Source organism: Vidua chalybeata, chromosome 18 (genome assembly GCF_026979565.1).
Source record: "Vidua chalybeata isolate OUT-0048 chromosome 18, bVidCha1 merged haplotype, whole genome shotgun sequence".
Lineage (NCBI taxonomy): Eukaryota > Metazoa > Chordata > Aves > Passeriformes > Viduidae > Vidua > Vidua chalybeata.
Genome location: NC_071547.1, coordinates 7,682,178 through 7,700,753, shown reverse-complemented (window position 1 = coordinate 7,700,753; position 18,576 = coordinate 7,682,178). Strand labels below are relative to the sequence as shown.

The 18,576-nt window shown below is 41.1% G+C and overlaps 1 protein-coding gene across 4 annotated transcripts in view; it reads right to left on the bottom strand.

Annotated features, from left to right (window-relative positions):
* Positions 1–16,833, bottom strand: part of GNB1L (G protein subunit beta 1 like) — a 44,150-nt gene extending 27,317 nt beyond the window's left edge. Inside the window, exon 1 of one of the 4 annotated variants that reach the window (XM_053959259.1) lies at positions 16,752–16,833. Coding sequence is in view for 2 of the 4 variants with exons in the window: in XM_053959257.1 (XP_053815232.1) it covers positions 16,246–16,476 (231 nt within the window). In the remaining 2 variants the exon portion in view is untranslated. Of the gene's footprint in view, positions 1–3,232; positions 3,405–16,194; positions 16,557–16,751 lie in introns of those variants that run through there. The other 3 variants (XM_053959257.1, XM_053959260.1, XM_053959258.1) reach the window with 3 other exon arrangements.
* Between the last annotated feature and the right edge of the window lie 1,743 nt (positions 16,834–18,576).

The window sequence follows — 18,576 nt, the reverse complement described above, 5'->3', positions numbered from 1 at the left end:
TGACTGTTGTTTACAGTCAGAAGTCTGCAATTTTTTTTTTTTTAATATGAACATCCCTGAAGTTGGCAGTTTGCAGTCATTTGCTGGGAGGAGACAGTGAGAAGTGACACTTCATGAAGACACAATGAAGCAATCTACTTTTCATGTACTTTTAAAACTTCAGCTTGTGCTCCTGGCCGCATGCTTCCCTCTGCTTATGAAATACCCCCGTACTGTGTACACCTCACCATGGGAGAAATTCCATGCAGAGGTAGGCAATTAAATTAAACTACACTGCAAGTTGAGCTCTGACAGTGCTTCCCAAAATATTTCTTTTATTTTTAAAGACACAGTTTACATTTCATAGAATTAAAAAGACAAGTACAAAATACATATTCATTAAAAGAAGAAAAAATACGGCAAATAGCTGAACAGGCTACGTACTTCACCGGAATATGGTGGGAGATGCATTTATATCAGAATATTTTACCTATTTCCTACCCCCATGTTTATATTGTCATTTGTTTCATAACAGTTAAAAAATATACTTTAAAACTGCAAATAGCAAGCAATACAAATTTACATAAACACAGAAGAAATATTAAATAACCAAGGGCAATTTCTATTTGTGACCAGCTTGTATATTGAAATCCAGATTTTGAATCTGATCTATGCCTGTCCAAACTACCAGATGATATCAGTGAGACTGCTCAAACAAGGGAGGGTTTGCAGGGTCTGTTCATTACACCAGTATTTCATAAAGCGTTTTATCCTTCAGAGCTTTCTGCTTCTGTGTAAACGACAACACATCTTCCAAGACCAGTGTTATTCCACGTATTTCTCTGGAGATGGAGAAGCTGTGGCAGAGACAGTAAGTGACCTCCCAAGGTGCCACAGTTCCTAAAACTGGGATTAGGACTCCACTCACTGACTCCAGGCACAGACAGTCCCTTCCCAGGGACACTGAGATTCACGTGCCATGTGGTATTTTAAGAAACAAAGCAATGTGGACAGTCTGTATCAATTCATTAGATTAAAGCTCTAAATCCTTACTCAGGTCAGAAAAAAATCTTCTCAAGGTCAGAAACAAACTGCATTTCAGTAAAGACCATCACATTTGGTACTTAACACTTTACTTTCTCCACAATCCCCTTCAGCATTGAAAAGAAAGAAAAGACTTAGTGTTGTGTACACCACTTTTAAATATATGACTCAAAATAAAAGATTATTAAGTATTTTTATGTTATGAAATATCCCCCAAAATTCAAGCTTAATTATTAATAGTATGTATCATTTGTCTACTAGTATTCCTATTCCATACAGCCTAAGTATTTGGATAAGCCAAGTTACTGGAGAGTAACTTAGTCCAAGAACTCTAGTAGGGATCACTGTAATTCCACTGCAAACAGGAACAACATTTACAGAGTAAATATTACCTGAATATCAAATGAAAAAATTAATGTTTATTTTAACAGTTTAGGCTAAGCTTACACTTTAGACATAACTGTTCTTTCATGCCAGTTTGATCACATAAATCTACATCTATTTTACACAAGCATGTAGGATGCATCAGTTAAATATGGTCATTTCCAAGCATACGAGCATTTGCTCATATGTTAAACAGTTAAACAGTTAAAAAGTGAGGGGTATTGATAAAAAACTGATTCCACATTTAACATATTGAATACTGATGATGCTTAATTCCCAGTTTCTGGTACTGTTTCCTGTGTCTGTGATGTTCCTACCAGTTAGTTTCTCTATGTCCTAATGAGTAACACTAATATTTAGCAAATGGAGGGAAATTAACCCAAAGTTACAAACTGGAATTGCAGTTTACACATTTAACTTCAAGCTTCACTCCTCTCATCCACCATAAATGACTCCTGACTAAAAATACAGTGAGAAATGCAACACTGTTTCACCACATTAATTTGAAACTTTGAACAATTCTGCCGTACCTGAACTTGAACTCCCAGCCTTTGAATTTGTGCTGAACAGCCCCCATTGTACCGCGCTTTTATGCTGGCAGGAACTGAAGTGTCAATCTTTCGTCAGATAATCAGATTATGTCATGTTCTGACCAAATTCATTAGGAAAACTTTTACCAACCCTATTATCTCAAACCAGAAAATCTAGATCAAAGTATAACTGATTTTACAGCACAATAAAACTGTTATAAATATTTAAACATTAATTAACTGGCCCCTTTTGTTAAAAGTAAATAAATAATTGAAAGCTACCTCTGCTTATAAGTGCTATCGAATGCAACCACATTTATCACGTTTCTAAGAAAACCTGGTTCTCTACATGGTGGAGAGTGGGGAGAAAAGCACTTAGAAGTTATTTGAGAAGATGGAGGGTAGCTAGACTTTTAAATTATTTGCCTAAAGAAAGTCACACTGAGTGCTCATTCTGATGACAAAGCATTAATCCCTGAATGTCTTTGTTAACTCCATTCACATGGGACAGTTTTATCTACTTCATGCAGATGTGCTGGATGGACACTACATTCAAAAGGAGAGAAGAAATCCTCTTTAAGGAAATCCTACATCATTCTCAGTAAATGCAATTGTATTGTAATATATTGTTTTCTTCCTGGAATATGCATGATCTTGTCTCCTAAAAAGGTAAATAACTGTAATTGACTTCATCAGATGTATTTTCTGCTTGTTGATCAGATATGACATCTGCATAAACCAAACATTGAACAAAAGAGTACTTACTACTTTCCCTTGTCTCAGTTTCAGCTGGATAGCAAGCATGGCATAAGGAGGAATCAAAGAATTCATATTAATATAATTAACAGCAAGGAACCAATCTTAGACTAATCCATGAGCAGAAGCAGCGATAGGACAGTCATCAATACTGATTTTGCATATTTTTCAGTACTCCAATCAGATTCTCCATCTGTAACTCAAACTTTAAAAGTATGATAATTTACGGAAAGGAGATTAATTTAGCCATTTTGAGTCAAAGACTTATTTCATAGCTTCATCCCAAATCCTGTATATTGTTAGGATCCCTTTCCCCTTTGAAGACTTAGTGAATGATTGAAGCTTCTACTTTCTGAGAAACAGATAACACAAGACTAGTAATCTGACTCTAAGCCACTGGATAAAGGCAGTTTGTTTCCTCTTAGCCCATCTGTCAACACCTCTTCAGTAATTAGTCCTAATTATTACAAAGGGCTAGCCTCCCATTCGCATTATTAAATCAGAAATAGTATCATAGCCAGGTATCTTTCAACGCCTACCAGGCTGGCGACCTTCGATTTCATTGAATCTTCTATCAGTATCCGCCTTTGGAAGAGCCTCGGCAGTAATTTTAGCATCAGCTTCAAAGATGCAGATCCCACAGTGGAATTCCAGGGATGCATTCATATACACACCCACATCATGTGACAGGAGAGCAAGCAACACAATTGACCTTTGCATTGTTCTCTAAACTCCTGTGATATAAAACACACATTTCTATTTTACACAATGGAACTGGCTTTTGCCTGCGTGCTTCGAAGTGCTCCTTTGAACTAAATGCTGATAGGAAGAATAGTGAAACCATGTATAAAGATGAAGGTCAAATCTTTGTTAGGAAAACAATACATCTGAAACTTTTTTTCAGACCAAGATAAATTTGCAAGGAGTAAACAGTAACTAAAAATATTCATAAATGTATTTAAGTGTGAAGATTTAAAAGGCTTCTTTTGTTTATTTTTGCCATATAGCTGAAGTACTTCCCCAGAGAAGTGGCAAACAAAAGGATGATGACATCCAAATTCTCACAGAACCAAAGCTCAATTAGCTGAAGCTTTAGTCAGACTGCTTTAAGCTCTTTATTTGCAATAACATTTACTTCATTGAAACAAGAGAAAAGATACTCCTAAGAACCAAACACTCCATTTCTTTTGATTAAAAGCCAAATGTGTTTCCCAATTACACACCTGAGACCATGAGTGAGGATTTGTTTATGGTGGATTTCTCATCAACAGCAGAGTACCACCAGTTTCCACAGGCACAATGAGCTGACCTGAGCTGCACTCATACAGTTTATGACTCATGTAAGTATCCCTGCTAAAAGCAGGTCCCAGAGTACAGGAGCTACACATAATATTCAAAAGTCTCCATGTGAACAAAGCCCATATTGTCTGATTAAAGCAAAGAATGTTTTTGTTAATATGCTTAATGTTACCAAGAAAAAAAAAAAAAGCATACAGAAGACATTTTACAGATATCTTTTATAACAAACCTCCACCCAAACCCATATTAAAGAACTTTTCTGTGTCCTATATTAAAGTGAAGTAGTGATTTCACCCCCCTGCCTCACTTTCTTTGCAGGTCTCCTCCAAATGCTAGAGACGTAATAAAAGAGTGACCTGCTATGCAAGAAGCAGTAGCCTGAAGCCTGTGGGGGAGTTGGGCAGGCACAGAACTGGGTGCTTGGGGAGGATGCTCCAAACTGCAGGGATGCCATCCCAGCTCTGAGTGTCATTAAAGTCCAGTGCCTGGAATAGGGACCATGACCCAGATTCTGGGTCCCTGATCTGTGTGCTTGGCCCTAAGTCCCTGTTGATTCATTGATTCAATTCGGCCTACCTGGAACTAGCACAAAGACATCTCAGTAGCACACAGTACTGGAGCATGAAGAAACTACTCAGATCCAGCTCCCTGCATACTTGTCCTGCATACCTTCCTGCCAGAGCACTCATGGCACCACACAGCTTCACTGCACCTGGATAGCTTTTCCCTTCTGAGATAACCAAAACTCACTGCCAAGAAAAATAAACACACAAACTTAAAATTCATTTTCCAAGTTGTATATTTTCCAAACAAATGCCATGTTAGTGACATGCACAGTAACAGGCAGGCATTTGACTATCAATGGATCAGACTTAAAAACACATTAGTATTTCAGGTATCAACAATGGAGTATTAACATGCTACCATTTTCTTCTTGATTACGCTTATGAGAATTCAATGCACTAACAATAAAACCCTTTCAAACCCTTTCAAAGCAGAACATAGTGTGGTACTGTATGGCAGAAAAAAATGCCCTGCAAGGTCGGATGATTGGTCCCATCTGGCCTAGTAACTGACTTCCACCAATGCCATGCTATTTAGAGATACTGTTTAGGAAAAAGACAGAAGCCTGGATGCTTTTGGGGTCCATTCCTCCTGCCCCCCATGCGCCCCTCCCCCATGCACAATGATGTTACAGGGCACACAACTTCACTGTCCATTTGCAGTTCCCTTTTTGTCTATGAAATTATCTGACCTCTTTTGAACCTGCTGATATCCTTGCCTTTGCTACCATGGCAAAAAAATGCACTACCCGGAGTTCCAGAAATGAAGGACTACTTTCTTTTCTTTGTTTTAAACCTGATCTCCTACTACCTTCACTGAGTGTCTTCTAGTTCTTACACTGCAGGATTTGGAGGGCAACAGTTTCACATCTGGCTTTTTCATCACTTTCATAATTTTATAAATCTCAACAATAAATATCTGTCTTTCTCTAAACTGAAGAGTACTAGACTTTTCAATCTCTCCTCATATGAGAATTGTTCCATTTCCCCAAATTGTTTCAGTTGCCATTTTCTGCACCATCTTTAACTCCACTAAATCCATCTGGAAAAGCAGAGAACTGAACACAGTACTTCTGATATGAGTCCAATGAGCTTTTCTTAGTAGCACAGTGACATCCTTGATGAGATAAATCCTCACTAACGTCAAAAATCCCATGTCACTTTCAAGAGAAAAGTTATTTCTTTGTACAACAGAGATAATTCCAGCTAATACACCTGGCACAGGAAGTTATCTTTGTTCTCAATAGTTTGGGATTTCTCCTGCAGAGCAAGCCAACAGAGAAAAGGCTAAGTGTAAGTGTACTGTACAAGGAGCTACATCCGGAAGAAATAGCATAATATTTGAATAGCACTTCCTGAAACACCTAGACTTCCTGGAATTAACAGTTAAAATCACAGAGGAATTGATAACGTTCTTTGACAACCCAAGCATAGCAGACTGCTGCCCAACACCACTGTGTACCTTTCAGGGAAGAATTTTAAAGGTCCTATCTGCTCTACATCAATGCTTGAGAACTCTGGTCCATTTTTATAGCTATATGCCCTGCAGCTTCTCTTGCTGATGTGGGCCAAAATCCCTCTTATATATCATGCTAGGAGCTGCTTCTCTCCATTTCCAGCTACATCCATTTAAATGGCACATTCTATGGTATAACAAATCCTTTTCTATTCTAAGTTTACTTTGTATTATGCAGAAATCTTGGAGTGGCAATGAGTGGCATTGATTTTCATTTAATGTCATTAACTTCCATGGAAGTGTTTGGGTCAAAGAGAGGTAGCAACTATAAAAGCATATGTGCACAATGTAATCTCAAAAGAAAACAGAAATCAGAGTCCAGCAGCAGGAACAAAAGGAAATATATCTTTGCTCCAGCTGCATGAGCCACCCAAGCACTGAGGAGAACAGTGCTGACATCTCCCTGAGACTGCACGACAACACTGCAACGTAACCACAGCCTTGCCTTGGCCTCACTTCGGCCACCACATGCCCAAGTCAAATTGGCAATGAGATGGATGGATCCCAGGGCCTTTACCTGGCAGTTGTGCTCAAATGCAGAGAGAAAGATGAGGCCCCATGTCCCAGTGCAGTCCTCACAAGAAGAATGAGGTCTGGGCTTCACGACATGGTTAGCAGACAACCTCTGCAAAGCATATTTTTAGATATGCTTTTAGATATGCTTTTTTTAGATATCATTTTTAGATACTGCAAATTAAAATATTTTGTAGGAATGCACTTCTGCTGTTTCCTCAGTTCCCTCTAAGGTTCAAAATATTTACAAACATCAATACTTACACAAAGGTAGCACCACTAAACTAACACTGATTTTAAAGAGATTACATGCACAGTGAAGATGTTCAAACACATTGTCAACAGCCATGGCATATTAACTGACTTCAGCTCTCTCAGAAGAGAAAAGTCTTCATTATAATGTGCTTTGTATAAAACCAGACTACAGTTTAACCTACAAGGTCTCTAGTACGTTCCTTTCTCAAATCTGCAAGTACTAGTTTCACGGAAGAAGTCTGTGCCAAAGTATATTATACCTACTATGGCAATAAATTCTTCATGGATGAGGTTTTACATATAAATTACCTTCATTTGCAGTCTCTGAATGCTCTTCTAAATTTTATGGGATAATATGAATTATGAGCACCCATGTATTTCTTGTAGCTATATTGTGAGACATATTTTTTCTACTACTTGCAAAAGATTATGCAAGTGAATTATACTCTACACCTCTCTTCCTCCACCCTCATTGAACAAATGTGATAACACAAACCAGTCAGTTGCTTATGAGAAGTATTTGGTCTGCTATAAAGATATGTATTAGTTATGTACGTATGTATTAGTTAGTCTAACTAGGATTAAATGTAAATCACATGGTAAAACAAAAGCACTAAATAGATCAGAAAGGTTTTTCCTAAACCTTATCATCTTACGTTTCTTAACCTCGGTTATTTCTTGGTTTAGTTATTGGATACATTTATGGTTTGGCAAAATAACGGTTTTTAAATAAACTGTACATTTAAAACGCACAATTTATATTTATTTGAAGTTACTATTGTAATTTTTACAAAACTTGGCTGGGTTTCAGTTGCTGGGCTTTAGGTATTTTGCTGGTTCTGCTGGATTTCTAAAACCCCAGAGAACTGGGAATGGAATGAGTCTGTTCACTGTTATTATTAGTCTCTAATACACACTGTTGGTGACCCACTGGAACCTAAATCCTAGCCATTCTTCATGTATCTGTTGAAGACTGGGGGTTTTGGACTCAGTTCATACACAACATTTTCCTCAGAAGCAAGGTTCCAGGTTTCCACAGGAGCTCTAATTTCACGAATCACTAGAAACATGAACTGGCAAACAGTACCTGGACCCCAATTCTATAAATTGCTCTAACCCCACTATCTGAAACAGCTTAGTAGTTTCAAAGGCTTCAAAGGAACAGGTCCAGGATCAGTCATTGTTCCAAAAGGATAAGGTGCTACTGAAGAGCACCTACTCACAGCCACCTGAGAGGCCAAAGACATCAGGAATGGAACACGTGGTGTGGGAACACTTTCTCTGCTCCCACGACAGCGGGCAAAGGATCAGGCAAGGAGGCTCATAACAAGATCAGACAAAAGAGAAAACACTGAATCATGTTAAAGTAATTACCAGAAAATAAGACTTCTGCAAAATATTTGCAATCAGCTCGCTGGAGCCTTCAGGCTCAGTCTTGCACTGGGCTGCCTGTAGCAGCACCACCCCAGGAGGCGCTCCAGGAAGAACGGGTGACTCAGTCGCAGTTCCTCCCTGGCTCCTTCCTCCCGCATGGCACAACAAATAACTGCACCCTGTCCCACCGCAGCGCTCCCACGTTACTGCCAACCAGCCAGACAGCACAGCCAGCCACAGCCCTGCTCCCCCTCTCTGCCTGCCCAGCTTCTGGGACAGTGAGGGCACACACACCCCACTGTCTCTTCACTCCAGTGTCTATCCTCTCCCATCTCCACACACCAGAATCTGCCGTCTAAAGCGGCCATATGGGACACATTTACTTCTCACTACTGCCCTGGGGTGCTACTAGGAACAGGAATAATCTAGCACAGAGATAGCATCAGCATGAAAAAGAAGAGAATCCTAGTTAGGAAGAACGTATGTCGTCACTAGATAATGATAACCACATTTAATGGGCACAAGCATGAAGGCATGAATTTCAGAGATTTCTCACTTGTTTTAAAAAATAGGGGCTTATTATAAAAATGCCCAATTACACCATCAGGCACTATATAATATTTATGATAAAAAATCACTATAATTAAATGCTAAGTGCTGATTTCAATTATTTAGCAGTGGAGCAATAAAATAAGCAGATACCTTTAAATCATTATTTCCACAGAGAAATCACAGAATACAAAAGTAGCCAAAAAATTACCTGTTGGGACCTTAAACATCCCATAGTAAGATTTCAGCTGCAAGGATTCTCAGATCCATTTTTTTTTCTGCAAGCTTATAGTGGAGTTAGTATATGGGAAAAGAGTGAATTCCTGCCCTGACTGAGTTAGTTACGGTATCACCTAGAACTAGACATTCGGGAAAAACAAAGGCATATACAGAGGCTAAAAATAGTGAAGATCTGAAGCAGTGAGGCAGTTCAATCCACAGGGGCCATGTCTGCACATGCCCCCCACTGAAGGACCTAGGTTGTGTTCATTAGTGTTGGAAAACACTGGAAGATTATATTAAAAAATATTTAAAGTTGAAAAAATAGTTACAAAACATAATCTTTCTTGAGAAATAGCATTCAAATCACTAGAAATCAAGGGCATTCCCAGTAGATATTCTCAATAATCTGTCATAGACAGGAGAAAAAAGGCTTCCACATTAAGTATTACAATGTGGAATATAATACATTGTATTACAAGTATTACAATGTGGAATATAATACATTAAGTATTACAAATTCTGTTCTAGGGCTAAGTAACACTCCTGGATGAATGGTGATAAAAACAACCAGCAAGCAGGAGTGAAGCTGTGGCAAACCAGGTGCTGTACTATCCTTAAACAGGATGCAGTGCACACTGTCCTGACCAGGGACAGGACTCTGTCAGTCAATGATTTGAAAGTGGCCATGCCACCTTCCTTTCTTTTTAGTGTAACTGATATTACATCAAGGAAAGACCTCCAGCACAGCTCCAAATTTGCAAGGCTCAAGTGCTGTCAGTGTGCCAGACTCACCATTACAGGGCAAAATAATGGATGGATATGGAGCTTCTAGACTGCCTTCACTCCAGTTGTTACCTTACAGAAGTTGGGATGGATGATACTAAAAAATTCTTCATGTTTGGTATTACATTAAGAATTCTTCTGTCAAAAAAAAAAAAAAAAAAAAAAAAAAAACCAAAAAAAAACCCCAGCCCATTTCCATTCATGTTTCTGACAAACTTTTGCTTTTCTTGATAGATTTTCAGCTAAAACAAAAATTGAGTTAGAGATTTCCAGTTCAAACTAAATGTCCTATAAACTAAGTACGGCTGATTATTCCTTGCTTCCTTACATCCTTCTTGTTTACCAAGAGGAAAACAAAACTTGTTGAAGAACACATTTTAAGGCAAGAATAATGACCATACTCAACCCTATAGTTTCATTTTTATTGCAAATAAAACAACCCTGAAGGTCTTCCATCAGCTTCAGAGGCTGGGAGGGAGTGGGAAGAATGATGTGTTACACTACAATGGAGGAAGTACATACGACAACTGGAAAAATGGACTATAAAAAGCTTTTCTTAGAAAAACATAAGGAAGCAACCAACACCCTCAATTGTTGAAGCAAAAGCAGGGAGGCCTAAACACACTACTAGAAAAAAAATTTAAAAGGTTCTGCAATGTATCACATATTCCCAATTACTCTCAGATTTGAGAGCCTGGTTCAATAAGGTCTGACAGTTACCAAGAGCAAAAGAGCACAAATGCTGTGAAACTGCAGCAGGCTGGAGACCCTGCTCACACTATCACTTGGTTTTCTGGCACAGCACTATGGACTCTCCCTCTCTGCAACCTATTGCAAGTTGGGTAAGGAGCCCTCTGTACCTGGAACAAAGGATCAGAGTGTAAAACCAGGCCACAGTGCTGCACTGCAGGAAAGGTGGTGCCACCAGGGCAACTGCTTCTGCTCCAAGGGCCTTTCCTAACCAGCAGCATCCTCAGCTGCATGGCAGGAATGCATCCCCTCCAGTTAACCCAGGAACATGGTTCCCCCAGCTCAGAACCTGTGTGGCACACAAGGGCAAGAATTCAAAGTACAACTTCAGAAGGTGAAACCGGCTCATTACAGAAGAGATTTATTAGAACAAATAGCGAAATACTGTCAGGACAGAGGTGCAAATTCTAACAAAGCAGACTGAGGAAAAAGAAGGTGAACAGTGAAGTTGGCCACACTAATTTTACATCCTTTGGAGAGACTGCTTCCTGGCCCTCTGCACTGGGCAACACTCAGTTAGAACAGCCATCCCTGATATAGGCTCATGCACTTCCATGCCCCAAGAAACAGTCCCATACACCACAGTATTCTGATCCCTAGCAGCATAAAGCCTCTAAGAGAGATACAAGCAAAAGAGAGCTCCCACGATTTATCTACTGCCACTTCAGTAATCTCGTATTTTTCCATTAAGGTCATTTTCCTTGTCCATGAACATATATTGATGTTTAGCATACATTAGCAAAGTCATAGCCCTCCAGTTACAGAGCTTGAACTTGTCAACAATTATTTAGTGCGTGTAGTGGAGCTAGGTCAGAATGCAGATACACAACTCAGTGATTCTACTAATCCTTACAAAATCATTCCTTCCCCAGCAGCCGCTGTGTGAAAGGACATTAAAGGTAGAGGTTTGGGTATGCAATGAACCTGTAGCTTCAAACTAATTTCACTTACAAATTTCTTACATGGTTTTGAGTATCTACCACTCGTAAATGACTACGAATGAAAACCAGAGGTGCCATCACACAATATTCAAGTGGAAGCAGATAGCCCACATTCTTTCCTGTCCCCAGAACACATCAAATTGTTTTGGAATTTTTGAAAATAACAAGAAACACACTAACACTTGAACAACCAGTCTGGGATAAAACTGCAGTCTTCTTCCCCTGCTACTTACTTAGGGAAGATGTTATCATTGCTTTGCCCACAACACACAGACAGCAGCACAGCTTATCACTTCAAACACCAGGAGAGCCAACACAGGAGAAACCAGCCTGCTTTGTCCCTGGCATTAATGGTCAATGCAAAACAGGATACTGGATTCTTGAACATATTTTCTTTAATCTGCAGAAGGCACACAAAGGAGTTCTGATAAGCCATTCTCTCTCCTGATTTCAAAGTGAGAATCCATGGCTTTACAGAGCTCTGCTCAAACATGGCTCTGAGGAACCTCATTCCTAGATGGCTCCAATTCTCCCACCTTTATGTGTGTGCCCAATTTATCTCATTGTCTGCGTGGGTATGTGGTTCGCTGTTGTTGTTTTTTTCACATTGTGTCCATGGGTCTCTCCACAGCTCACACTGCGTACACTTAGAGTCCTTGATAAATCTTGTTGGCAGCTAGCTCTGCTTTTCCCACCTCCTAACACTGACGAGGACAGTTCTTCTCTTAAATAGTCTCACTGCTTTCTACAGCAAAACTGGCACTGTGGACTTCCAACGGACTCCTAACAATTTCTTTCCATGTGCACAGCATCATACAATTCTACAGGGTGAATTAAGAAAAAATAATCCTCAAATCTTACATAATTCTCCTTTTTCTAGATGTCAAGAAGTTCTTTTCGTGATAGTCAAACTCAAGTGTCAATGACAGAAACTTGTATTTTAAGAAGAGGCAAGCAGAAATTTCTCATCATCTGAACATGTCGTGCTATGCTTCTGGGCACACATTACAGTATCTTTTTCGCATCACACCTACTCTACTAAATATACAAAACACTGTACAAGTGATAGTTTTGTCAGCCACCAGCTAATCAAATGAAAAATTATTAGGCTTAGAAAAATAATAAAAGCAGAAGCCAGCTGTGCATTTGTTGGATGAAAATCCCAGTGTCTCCCATGTTAGCTCATGTGTATTTCAATTTCTGGGAAGAAAATAATGGGAGTTTCTCCACCCTTTCTCATGTGAGCCATAAAACAGATTTATTACCTAGGATATATTCTGTGTTTTCTCCTGAGGAAAAAAGAAAGTGGTGGAACAAGTTCATTTTTTTCCCTTCTAAAACAAGGATTTTCTTTATAATAAACACAGAGCTTAATTTTGGTATCATATGGCCCTTCTATTTAATGCTCTGGTCACACTTTTGCCTTTCTAAATCTTGAATTGTTGCATTTTCATTTCAGTGGGGAATCTACAGCTGCTCCAGCTGTCTGAGTGTGAAAAGTCTGTCCTCAGATTCCTATCTGGTGTTTTAAAGCAAAATCTTTCCCTCCCCTAAATCAAAGAAATTTAGCATCTACTGAAAAAGTATGGAATAACTAAAACAAAAAGAAAAGCTAAACATTAGTCTATGTTTCTTTTTCAAATAGTTCTTGCTCTGCTTTACCTTACACTCAAATGTCACCCAGTGGCTCTGGGAAACTCAGGCTGCAGACCCAGAGGTTTAGGACAGGGTTGCATCTCATCTGGGAAGGTTATCCTGTACAAACAACTATTTTTTTACTGTAATGGTCACCTTATGACCTTTAAAAATAAATCATGAGAAAGATGATTTGCTGACTAAAAGATTTTTTTTCTCCTAAAACTCTTAATTTGCTCACAGTATCATGTTACAGTTCTAAAAACCTGTGCTGGTAAATCCATTTGCAGAAAAGGTGACTTCCTCTGGAACTTTCGCTTTTGAGATGCAGAAGAGACCAATTCCTATTTTAAACACTTCTGAATCATTATATAGCCTGGATCCTCCAGTTTAGCTGTCTGGAAACTTTCAAGGCTAAGGTATCCCTTTTTTAAATGACATCCAGTAACACAGCTTTTTAAAGTAAATCTGTTGACTCTGATATTTGTAGCCTAAATGTGTTCTACAGTCTCCCATTGCTAATCAGCACCTCTTGTTTAATGAGTCACTTTCCTCAACACGGCAAACCTGACATCTCTCAAAGTTTCAGTTCTTTCAAATAATCCCATGATATATGAGCGTTTACATCAAGTCATAAATGCCAGTGAGATAATTTTTGAAATGACGAGCATTAGCTGTATATAATTAAAATGTACCATAGGAAGTGCATTCATTACAGTTGTGAAATTGTTTTATTGCTTATGAAAATAAAAAAAATGCACTTTTAATAATACGACTGTGCCAGCACAGAGCTCAAAAGGAAGCTGGCTTGCTTGGGCAAAAAATTGTGCAGGTTTTTATAGAACATTTGTTTCATTCTCATTGTTTTGTGATCACTTACATTGCTCCACAGAGACCAGTAATTTGGAAACTAAAACCCCAGTAGCTGAAGAGTTTTCAACCTATTACTAATTTGAAATCCTTCATTTGTACTACCAAGTATATTTTAGTGCAGTCAAACTGCATTCTTACAAAGAGAGCATGAATCCACCCACACAGATATTCTGAGGAGGAAAACACTATTATTGCCACTAGACTTACCTTTTTCCTTTATAAAGACAACAAACACAACAAACATGTAATACTGTGTTAAGATTCCAAGTTTGTACAGAAGTATCAGCACTACAACTCAAAAAGGTGTCCAAAAAGCAAAGTTCAACCTTTTTTTTTAATCAAGTCTGTCTTCACAAATTAAGAAATAGCACTAGCATGCATCTATAATCCAGCTGCAACAAGACAATTTATTACAGAAGAGCAGTCATAGTAGCTATTTTTTCCAAATGAAGACAGTGCTTCATAGAATATAATTTTAAAAAATCAGAATCTTCACGGTTAAATTTCCCATCTGAGCTAATTAGCAATGACTGGTTTACAGTTACTATTGATCCAATGAAACAGTACATTGTTATAGCTGAGCTTGCAGAGAAGTAGTACTCAAATTAAAAATAAGACCCATACAAACACGAAGCATAATACAGCCTGATTTTCTTTGTGGTAAAGAGCCAAAAAATGGGTCTCTTTAGAATGTAATAATATATACGGGTCAGTAATTCAACAATTCTTTGCAAAAAGAAACTCACAGTATTCTAAAATGCTCAGAAAATGTGTAAATGTACTTAGTCAACATTTCTGCTCCCTAAATACCTTACCATTCCAACATTGTAATTCCAGTGCTTAAAAATAAGTCTCTACATCAATTAACCAAAATCAGACAATCTATCTGATATTAGAAACCGGCATCTATTCCAGTGCATGCACCAACATAATTCCCATCTGCAGAATCTTTAAAACTGATAATCACACATCCAAGCCAGAATAAACAGAGTTAGATTTGCTGATCGCAGGGTATTTTTAAAACAAGAAAAAACTAGTTTACCTGTAAATCAATGGAAACGTTAATAGGAATCATTAAAAACCAAAAGGTTGCTCCAGTAGCTTTTAAAAATCTATTAATTTAGTTACAAATAAAGTTTTTATAAGGATTCCTTATACTTCTTGTAACTTAGGCAGACAGGACACATTTTTTATGGCGTTTCCCAGTCACGGGGCCATCTCTTCTCTAAAAGCTGCACAGAAATGCTGCTAAAATTGGAGGTTTCTGGAAGGAGCTTCGGAAGGATGAAAGAGACTGTGCTAAAATGTGTGGCAAAATGCTCCTCAAAACAATTCCCAGAAGAAAAAGTCACACACATATTTCCATCTCGTGTGGTCTGTTTTTTCCAGAGCACACACCATGCTTGCTTTTTACCTTTTTCATTTCAAAATGAAGCTGCTGAATCTGAAACCGGGATTGTTTCTTACTCAAAACTGGCATTTAAAGGAGTTGTACAAGGCAGTTTCGTTATTTCAAACAACCAGCACTGCTGAGGAGAAAAACACAGCAAAAGAACGCCCATGTCGGAGGTCAGTGCGCAATGTCCCCCGAGGGCTGCGGGACGCGCTCGGAACAACGCGGCCGCTGCCCCGCCGCGGGCCCGCGCTGCCGCCAGAGGGCGACAGCGAGCGAGCCGGCAGAGCCAGCTCCGAGCCCAGACCGGCCATCAGAGCTAGAGCTCTGACCAGTTGATAAATACAACGTTATTTTTCGTATTACCATAATGTACTTGAAAATAATATGTTTTCTTTTGTAAATGCTTCCAGCTGAAAGGTATTAAAGCACTTTTAGGTGTTCCTGAGGACTGCCACTACTCTTTTGCAAATGGTGGGGAGAGACCCACCTGAGGCCGTGCCTTCCTTCAACAGAACCATGTTCAATACTCAGCCAATACTCAGTTTCTGCCTTACCTCCGTCTGCTCAAGCAGTGCAGTGTCGCTTAAATACCTAAAAAATACCTATTTCTACTGGTAGGTGAAGTACTGAGATTATTATGGGGAGTTGTAAAATTCAGTACACTGGAAGTGTGAGCTCCATTACCACCGCTGATATTGATGACTGATAGGGTGTGTCCTGAAGTCAAGGCACACACACTCTTATCACCGCTGCCAGAGGAACTCCTGCACGGACTGCCCAGGCAAACTGCTGCAGATCATCAAGGAGATGCAGACCATAATCAAAACATTACTTTGTTTGAGCAGATGCCTCACTTCAGCCACAGATGCGACATCTCCCTCACCGTGCTGGCTTGAGCTTCTTCCCACGCCCGCTGGAGTGGGGCTGTGTGGGGCTCTGCAGGGCCGTGCAAGGCCGTGAGCAGCTCCGAGAAACCATAAGAAGCTATGTAGGGCCGTGCGGGACTCTGAAGCTCCGTGCTGAGCTCTGCGAGGCCACGCGGGACTCTGAGGGGCCGTGGGGCCATGAGGGGATCTGGAGCCGTGCGGGGCTCTGAGGGGCGGTGCGGGGCCATGAGTGGCTCTGAGGGGCCGTGAGGGTCTGTGAGGTGCCGCGCGCCGCGGGCGGTGGGTGACGTTGCCTGCGCCGCCCGCCCCGCACGCGGCGGCCGAGCCTCCAGCGCGTCGTTGCCCTGGCGACGCCCCGCGCGTGCGCACAGCACCGCCACCGCCTCCGGCCCGTGAGGCGGCGCCGCGCCGATAACAACGGAGTCCTCCCAGCCTGATCCGACCCCGCCGCCACCCCCACGGCCGAGCGTGGGGTTCCCCCGTCCTCCCTTCCCCCGCTCACCGAAAACCCTTCCGCCCGGCGGGCCGGGTGCGCGGTAGCGATTATTCGGCGATCCCCGCGGGAACCAGGCGGACACGGAGGAACGCCGAACCCCGCGCGTGACGTCACGGGCCGGCGGGAGGCGCGCACGCGCTGTCGGTGCCGGCGGCCGCTGGCCCTGGCGGGCCGGGACCGAGCGCGGCTCAGCTCGGGGGCTCCGTGAGGGGCTCCCGCTCACGGCTGCCCGCAGCGCCGGCGGCGGCACCGGCAGGCAGTGCAGCCCCCGCGGAGCATCCCCGCTGTCCGCTTCCTCACGCTCCGTAACCGGAAGGACCCGGCCTTCACCGGGAGCCCGAGCGTGTCGCTCTTCCGTGGAGCCAGACACGAGCTCTGAACCAGCCGGGAAGGGCTGTGCCCGGCGGTGGGGCCGGGCTGTCGCTGCCGCCCGGTCCGTGTGTGACTCGGGCGATTCCCCACAGCTGGTTGGGAATGCCGACCAGTGGGTGCGCATTGGGCTGTGGTTTGGGCTCTCTGCTTGCACAGCATCCATTTATGAGGTGCTCTGCTGTGCATGGTGTTATCGCATTCCTGAAGTCATTTGTCTCCTCCAGGAGCCACTGTGAACTTGGATTTGTGGCGGGATAAAGACCCAGTTCTTTCAGTGCAACACAGCCATACAAGGAGCCATACAGGTCCTGCAGGAGAGCTTCCTTAGAGAAAAAAATGTTGCCTCCTGAAATAGTTCCCAATGGAAGTTACTGATTAGATGTCACAACTGAACTGAATCAGGCAACAGTTAAATAACTCTGTGTATATTGTTGGAACAAAACTGCTGTGGGATTCGAGTTGTACCCTGCTACTGTACCCACCCACCTGCAGCAGGATGGTGGGAAGTGCAGCGCAGATGTGTACAATGACAGCACTGCAGAGAGACCACTCTTCCCCCTTTCACAGGCCCCTGCCACACCGAGATTTGCTCAAGGAAAGCAAATACGCTTGTGTCACCTGTCTAGGAGTTAAAAGTTGTGTCATTTATGTAGTTTTTCAGGAAGCTGTCCTGCTCTAGTTCCAGCTAGAAAGCTTGGTACCTCATAAAACATGCTTTTCACTTTTCCTACCATTTTTGCCTATGGAGCCAGAGTCTTTCAAAACTAAATTAAATCTAGTGCTGTTAAGTGAGTTCTGTTCTATTCTGTTCCACTTCTATTGATGCAAACAAAGGCATGGAGATTTTTTGTGAAGGTAAATCTGGAGCTTGCTTTTCTACTCGTATCAAATTTCTCATCAGTAGGAACACTGATTCCTAAATCCTTGCTCTAAAGGGCTTTAAATGGCATTTGGTGGTTATGAGGACGCAGTACACTGAGGAGGTTATGCCTCTCATTAGGAGGAATGTCCTGAGCACAGATAAATGCATTCTGTATTGTATAATGCACAAGCACAGCCCCATATTTCCCTGTATGTTTTGCTGAAATGATTTGAATTAAGAGATTTAGAGCAGCAGATCATTGCTATAAATTGCTATGTATAATGGAACCACATGTGCAGTATACTCCAGGTCTTTAATTTGTTAGGGGCTAAATGTTTAGTAGAATATGGTACAGTTACTATTCCCTACAGTCGCCTTGAAAATGAAATACCCCTTTCACAATGCAAAGATAATGAGTTGTATGGCAAGATAAGGTGGTTACCAGAATTCAGGAATGACAGAATCCAATTAATTTAACAGGAGTTAATGCAAGATCAAATTTAGTACAGTTGGATGCAGTTTGTAATTGAAAGTTCCATTACAGCATGTTTTTACATGTTATCTTCTACCAGTAAGTGATCTCGAAAGAGCAAATCC